General features: G+C 58.8%; 1 protein-coding gene across 1 annotated transcript; it reads left to right on the top strand.

The window, feature by feature from the left end:
• The first annotated feature begins 65 nt into the window (after window positions 1–65).
• Window positions 66–5,011, top strand: SNX12 (sorting nexin 12). The gene is made up of 4 exons (XM_064427011.1): window positions 66–289; window positions 1,709–1,804; window positions 2,646–2,770; window positions 3,228–5,011. Exons 1-4 carry the CDS (start codon window positions 125–127, stop codon window positions 3,328–3,330), a joined length of 489 nt encoding a protein of 162 aa, XP_064283081.1. The 5' UTR covers window positions 66–124; the 3' UTR covers window positions 3,331–5,011.
• The last annotated feature ends 2,140 nt before the right edge of the window (window positions 5,012–7,151 follow it).

The following is a 7,151-nucleotide window of genomic DNA, read 5'->3' as shown; positions in this document are numbered from 1 at the left end:
GCCCCGAACCCTGGATAGCTGCCGGTTTATGTAGGCGGCGGGCGGGCCCCGTGCGGCTATGCGCGGGCGGGGCGGGCTGCGGTAGCGGGCGGGGCGGGCCGGGCGGGGCGGCGGCACCACCACCATGTCGGAGGCGGCGGTGGCGGACACCCGGCGCCTCAACGCGAAGCCGCAGGACCTCACGGACGCGTACGGGCCGCCCAGCAACTTCCTCGAGATCGACATCTTCAACCCGCAGACCGTGGGCATGGGCCGCGCCAGATACACCAGCTACGAGCTCCGCATGCGGGTGCGGCCCCCGTCGGGCCTGCGGGGCCGGGCTGCCCGGGGTGCGGAGCGCGGCCCGGGGAGGGGCGGCAGCGCTCGGGGCGCGGCGGCCGGGCGGGGCAGGGCCGGGCGGGGCCGCTGTCGGGCGGCGGGGGGCGGAGGAGGCGAAGGGGCGAGCAGCGCTCCTGCGGGGCTCAAGGTCAGAGCCGCGGGCTCGCTCGGCATCCAGCGGGGCCGGCGCGGGGAGCTGCTGCCTCACAGCTCCGGCGCCCGGTCCCTCGGAGAGCCCCGCGGCGTGGCTGCTGAGCAGGGCACGGCTGCACGCAGCTGCTTATCTCAGGCTGGGGGGCAGGAACGCGGGGCTGCTCACACTGCGTGCTGCCTGCTCTGCCAGGAGCCCGTGGGCTCGGAGTGTGCACAGCGGGCTGAGCAGGGTTCTCTCCGTTGGGCCTTAAACGAGCTGGACTGGGGACCCCTTCACAGCTCTGCGTCTGGTAGATGGGAAAAGTAAAACTGAGCTTCCCCTAAAACAAGCTCCCTTTAGCATGTGCTGGTTTGACTTTTGCTTATAGCATGATTTAACTGCTCAGTCTCCTCTGCCTTTCAGAAGAATTGGTGTTTGCTTTTTTTCTGCTCCGGTGCTTGGCTCCCATCAGCCTGCAGGTGGCAATGGGAACCTCTTAGTCCCACTGAAACCAGCAGAGATGCTCTGAAAGCAGCTGGGTTTATTTCACAGACCTCATAAGAACAGTTAATTGTGTTGCAGTAATATCTGAGTGCTGTCCATCAGAAGGTTTTGTTACCTCAGCTCCTGGAATGATTCAGACTGTGTTGATGGGGTAAAGGTAAAGTTAACGCAACAAATGACAAATGTCATTTGTTGGACTCCAGTGGCAGGGGAGAAGGGTGAAGAATTGCTGCACCGTTCTCTAGTGACACAAGATGGGCATGAAAAGCCTGTTAGGGTAGGTGCTCTGTTTTGGGAGAAGACTGTAGATGAGGTCTGCCTTGAACAATTGCTGGGGCAAGATTTCCTCAGTTAGTTCTTCCATGGAGATGCCTGTGTCAGGTCAGATGCTCCTTTGCTCTACAGACTGCTGCAAAACTCTCTTGTAGATCACTTCAAAATGAAGTAAACTTGTGGGGAGGAAAAATCATTCTCCTGACAGTCATATTGTCAGCACTGGCTGCAGTGTGTGCCCCTGGGAAGGGGGTGTTCCAGAAATAGTCACTCAGGGGAGAGGGAATGGCTGGCAGTGAATAGACAGGCTTGCTTGGATCTGAAGGATTTTGGTGTTTGTGCTGTCCTGAATAAGGAACTTGAGTGTTCCCATCATGAGTCCTTCTCAGCAGGTTTGATTTTCTCACTGCAGCTTCATGTTTCAGTTACACGTGTGGCTTCCAGAGCAACCTGCAAATAAACTGCTTTGCTTCATTACAGACAAACCTCCCCATCTTCAAATTGAAGGAGTCGTGTGTGAGGAGACGATACAGCGACTTTGAGTGGCTGAAGAATGAGCTGGAACGAGACAGTAAGGTGAGGCCTGGTCAGACCTCCCTGTTCCTTAAGCCAGGATGTGGGAACAGTTGCAGCAGTGATCTTGAGAAGTGGGGCTGTGGTGGTGGATGTGGCAGCCCAGATACGTAAATCTAGGGGTTAAACTGAGATTCCTTTACTCTAGTTTGGTGCAAGGAGAAATCCCAACCAGATATTCTCAAGAGGTCACAAATGCACAAAAGTTTACTGGCAAAAATAAGGAATTTTGGCAAAGGAGTAAATACACTTATAAAACACTTATTATAACATTAGTTAGCATTAATTTACTATTAATTTAGGATAAACTTACCCTGCTGAACTTAGAAACCTTTAAAACCTTAAGTTGCTATGTTACCCAAAAAAGTTCCATGGAAAGAGGATTAGAAGAGAGAGAGAGACAAAAAAGGTACAGAAAAACACACATAGCTACCAACTCCTAGGGTTCCAGCAAGGGTGAGATGGAAACTCCAGGAGAATGCAGGGGCCAGAGAAGTCCCTCGTGGGAGCTTTTAAGGCCAGGGCCTTCGTGGTCCCCTCCCAAGGTGGAGCTTCTGGTCACTCTGGGGCGGGGTGTGTGACTGATGAACATCTCTGCCCGGCCTGGGCTGGGGGGTGGAGCCTTTCACTGTCTCCCCTTCACAAGCCCTGATCTGCCCTTCCCACCAAACATGCAGGCATTTGCCAACCATCCCAAAGTGTTTAGAGACATGAAATTTAGCCAATCTCTGACAGTGGGCACCTTCTGCTCTATGCATGTGATGGCACTGGAGATGAGCATCAAACAGCAAAGGATGTCTGCTTGCAGGTGGCTGTTCTGCTCACGGGTGATTCTGTGTTTCAGATTGTAGTGCCACCGCTGCCTGGAAAAGCTTTGAAACGACAGCTGCCCTTCCGAGGAGATGAAGGCATCTTTGAGGAGTCTTTCATCGAGGAGCGGAGACAGGGCCTAGAACAGTTTATTAACAAGTAAGTTTGATGTGCTGGCTTTGCTGTGTGCTGCCTTTTTAGCTGCTGCTGGGCCGTGGGTTGACTGTGAGAGAGTCTTGAGTCTTGACCTGCTTCTGGCAGGTGCCAGTGCTGGAGGGTGGTGCCTGCAGCCACATAATGAATCTGGAACTGGAGCAAGTCCTGCCCTGAGTGGGGGTTGTGCTTTGTGCTCTCTCCTGAGAGCCTAGTGAGTATTAGCAGGACAGCTGTGCTACAGGGACCCCCCAGCATGGTACTGTTGGTTGAGGGCACGGCCTGGAAGGGAACAGCCTGTGCTCAAGCACCTCTTCTGGTCCTGTTGCAGAGCGATGTGTGACCGTGGGCTGAGCGCGGTGCAGGTGTGCTGAGCTGGCTGCCTGACTCCCTCCTGCACACAGCAGAGGCGTGGGGGTCTTGGAGGCAGCTGTGCTAACCTCCACATCTGATTTTCTTCCAGAATTGCTGGACACCCACTGGCACAGAACGAGCGCTGCTTACATATGTTCCTGCAAGAGGAGACTATTGATAGGAATTACGTCCCAGGGAAAGTGCGCCAGTAGGAGCACCTGGCACTGTCTTCCTCCATTCCACCCTCCCTCCTGCAAAAATGACATTTATTTTTACACTAAATCTGTCTTCTCTGAACCAGCTTTTCCTCTCTTGAACCTCCCAGTTTGTTCAGTATTTTCCTCTTTTGTAACTGGCAGCAGTTTGTTCTACTGGGCTGTGGTCGTGGCCTAAAGATGTGAAGATTTATGCAAGTGAGTGTGTTGTCCCACGTCTAGGGGCAGATTGGATAGGTGTGGAGCAGGAACTTGCTAATGGCGTTCTGGTGTAGGAGCTGCCTCTCTCCCTGTACAGGAAGATAAGAGATGACCTTCACTCCCTTGTCTGTGCAGCCCCAAGCATCTCTGCAGGAGACTTTGAAGAATAGCAGTTGTCATGTTGGTCAGTGATTATATCAGGTATTAGAGTTTTAGTAAGGTTTATCCAAACCAGTGAGTAGGTGCCTGGGTGTGTCAGTCTGTCATCCACCCCATTCACCCTGCATGAAACCCCCATTCTTCACTGTCTGGAAGTGCTGAGACCCAACACCTACTCAAACCCCGCTATCAGCCTCCTGAATTACAGACCTATTTGGTGTATTTGTGCCCCCTCCTTTCTAAGGTGCTGCTGGCAGCTCGAGGGGTTTCCATCCCATGTGCTCTCATGATGCTCTTTGTGGGCCATTTGGCACGTGGAGGATGGGATAGTCTGGGCTGTAGCCACATGTGCTGTGATGCATTGGCCCAGAGTTTAGGAAACACCACAGCCTGCTGTGGCATGGGCTGCTGGGCTGGTGTTGCCTGCAGCACTCTGCTCGGCTGAGCCTAGTGACCTTATCCTGGGCCCCAGCTGCTGGGAGGAGCAGGCTGTCTGGCTGAGGAGGAGCAAGAGAAGGCTGGTGGAGCAGTTGTAGGATGCAGCTGTGATGGCTGTCACTGGAGGAGCCCAGCAGTGGGGCCCGGAGTGAGGCCGCCTCTCCAGAAAAGGACAGCAGAAAATGGTCAGTCCTAGGTTAGACATTGCTTATAAAGCAGGAGAAGTGGCAATGGCTCTTTGTGTGTTCTCCCCTGTTCTGCAGTGAGCTAGGCAGTCACTTGTGTGGAAGTGAGAACATACGACTGGTCAGGAAAGTGTTCAGAGCTTGAGGGAACAATGAGGCTGTGACTTGCTGCAGCACAAGTGTCCTTTAGAGGCTCCCCCAGCTGCCACAGCTGTGATGAGTGAGGTTGGGCTTCAGCTCGGGGGCTCCTCAGGTCAGGGCTGGCTGGTTTAAAAGCGCTTGGTCACTTTGTTGTGGCACAGTTGAGCCTTTCTTGGAGCACAGGCCCAGAGTGGATGCCCTCCTGTTCCTGCCAGGCACGTTCCCCGAGGCCTTCCCAACGTCCCCTCTGTTTCTGGTGAGGAACTGGTACTGCTGGGCGAGAGGTGGCTCCTGGGGAGAAGTCGCTGAAAGCGCGAGGGAGCTGCTCCGGGGGCTGGCTCGGCCCGGACAGGGCCGTGGGGCAGCGCGGAGCCCGGTGCCGGTGGAGGCGGCCGTGGCCTCGGAGGGGCTCGGTCCCCTCCTCCTGCTGCCGCCAGTCGCGTTCGGGGCGGCTCCTTCCCCTGCCCTGCGCGGGGCTGCCATCCATCCAGCTGTCTGCACCCTGTCCAGTGTAACGTCCCGGTGCCGTTCGCATTAAACCACTGTGAAGCCAATTGTCTGCCTGGTCCTGGGGGCTGCCGGGCGGGGGAACCGCCGGGAGAGAGCGGTGACCGGCGAGGGGGCGGGAGAGCTGCCGGGACAGAGCGGGCACCGGCGGGGCGGGGCGGGGGAACGGCCGGGGGAAGGCGGACGCGGGCGGGGCGGGAGAACGGCCGGAACAGAGCGGGCTCGGGCGGGGCGGGGGCGGGCGCGGCTCTCCGCTTCTCCCCGGTCGTTCCCCGGCGCGATGTGGCTGCCGGAGCCGCAGGCCGGCTCCGGCTCGCCGGACTGCCCTGACCTGCTGCAGCACGTCCAGGAGCTGCGCTTGCCCTCCACCCCGCTTTACCTCAGCTTCTTCGAGGAAGAATGTCGCGCCATCGCTGAGCGCCTGCACCTCGCGGCGGCCGCGGAGCCCTCGCCGGGCCTGGGGGAGCTCAGCGGGCTGCAGCCCATGCCCCCCGGTCCCGCCACCTCCACGCCGCTGCCCTTACCGAGCCACGGGCGGGTCCCAGACTCGAGCGCGGGCGATTGCGAGGCCGCTGCTGCCCCTGGCCCGGCCCCGGCCCCAGGGGAGCCCGGGTGCCTCCCGCAGCCCGCGGCGGGCGCTGGCCCCGGCGCCCGGCCCGCTGTGTCCCGGCGGGCGCGGCGCGGGCCCGGAGAGCCCTCCGGCGGCGGCCCCGGCACCCCTGCCCGCTCCCCGGGCCGCGGCCGCGCCAGGCTCGCTCTGCCCCGCGCACGGGCCTCGCTGGGGCTGCAGCTCCCCGCGGCCGGCGCGGGGCGAGGCGCCTGGGAAACGCGGCTCCTCCGGCCCCCAGGTAAGCGGGGTCACGGCGGGAGCCCCGGCGCGGCCGCGGCCGCCCGGCGCTGCAGGACCCTCTCTCTCCCCCAGGGACCAGGCTGAAGCTGACGTCGCCTGCCAGGTGCAGGCTCCAACGTGCCAGCGGGGTTTCACAGCGGGCACAGCCTTCCCGCCTTCCCAAACTCGCCCCCCGGGGCGGAGGGATGAAAAGTAATGCTGCACCTGCCAGTAGCGTCGCGCGAAGCAGGGAAACACGTAGGTTAGGGTGCTGCGTCGAGAAGGGAGAAGGGGAAGGGCTTGGGCTGCAGCCTGGCTGGGGACAGGGCATGAGGAGTGGGGAGCCCATGGGAGTGGCACAGGTAGGAGCCTAGGAAACGGTCTCGTACCCCGAGGTGTGTTAACACTGTCTGGCCTCCGTCCAGTGTGGGCTGGTAGTCTGTTGACTTTGAAGCCTTCACCCTGTGGTGTTGTGGGGTCACGGGGTACTGGTGCCTGTGCGCTCAGGGCAGGCAGCCTGGCTGAGCCCCGGGCTGCCTGAAGAAGGTGCGATGGAGCTGCTTGGGAATAGCGGCCTCTGTGTTTCCTGTTCACTACAGCTGCTGCCAAGGTTGGGAGTTGTAAACAGTCCTCCTCAAGGCCTTCTACAGAAATTCCTACTGTGGCTTCCCGCTCCTCACTGCGGCCTCCGGAAAAAGTGATTTTGTCCAAGCATTTTTGCCTCAATAAAGGTGAGTCTTGGCAGAAGCCTCAGAGGCTGCAGAGTCGTAGGAGAGGGGTAATGCTGCCATGGGAAGAACATTCAGGTGTTGGCTGCAGGGTCGAAGCTCATCCTGGGGAAAGGACTGGGGGACTACTGCATGTTCTTGGGCTCAGAGGAGGGGAGGTGAAGTGCAGAGCAATCAAGGCTGGGTGAAGTCCTTTTCCCCTTTTGCTGCAGAGGCATCCAGCAAAGAATCTGAACAAATCTGGTGCTCAAGGCTCATTCATAGGAGAGGGAGTGGCCATGGTCAGGGGTTGATGCTCTTTATTTTCCTTTCCTGGGTCTCGCTTCAGAATCAACTACAGAGGATCTGATGTGCAATAGGACCCGAGAGCTGAAGGAAAATGATGAGAGCAAAGAAAGGCTGGTTGCAGCAAGCATTGTCTTGGGAGCAGGTGAGCAGTATGGAGGTGTAGATTCTTGCCTTGTGTTGGGGAGAGTGTGGAGAAACATGGACAGCTGCTTGTTGGGCAGTGCTGCTCCCCAGATGGGCCCTGGCTGACCAGGTGTGGCCCTGGCTGAGGATGCTCCAGCCCGTGCTGCAGGCAGGGGGTGCTGCCTTCACAGGAACTGCAGCTGGGCAGCCTGCAGTCCT

This window comes from Passer domesticus, chromosome 7 (assembly GCF_036417665.1).
Source record: "Passer domesticus isolate bPasDom1 chromosome 7, bPasDom1.hap1, whole genome shotgun sequence".
Classification (NCBI taxonomy): Eukaryota; Metazoa; Chordata; class Aves; order Passeriformes; family Passeridae; genus Passer; species Passer domesticus.
The sequence above is the reverse complement of the archived record's forward strand: the minus strand, read 5'-3'. Positions and strand labels throughout refer to the sequence as shown.

What these genes read in the sequence shown, in the direction of transcription:
- SNX12 (XM_064427011.1), top strand. Translation starts at nt 125, where the DNA reads ATGTCGGAGGCGGCGGTGGCGGACACCCGGCGCCTCAACGCGAAGCCG. An exon ending in GCTACGAGCTCCGCATGCGG is followed by an intron (nt 290 to 1,708) that starts GTGCGGCCCCCG and finishes GCTTCATTACAG; the next exon opens with ACAAACCTCCCCATCTTCAA. An exon ending in CTAGAACAGTTTATTAACAA is followed by an intron (nt 2,771 to 3,227) that starts GTAAGTTTGATG and finishes ATTTTCTTCCAG; the next exon opens with AATTGCTGGACACCCACTGG.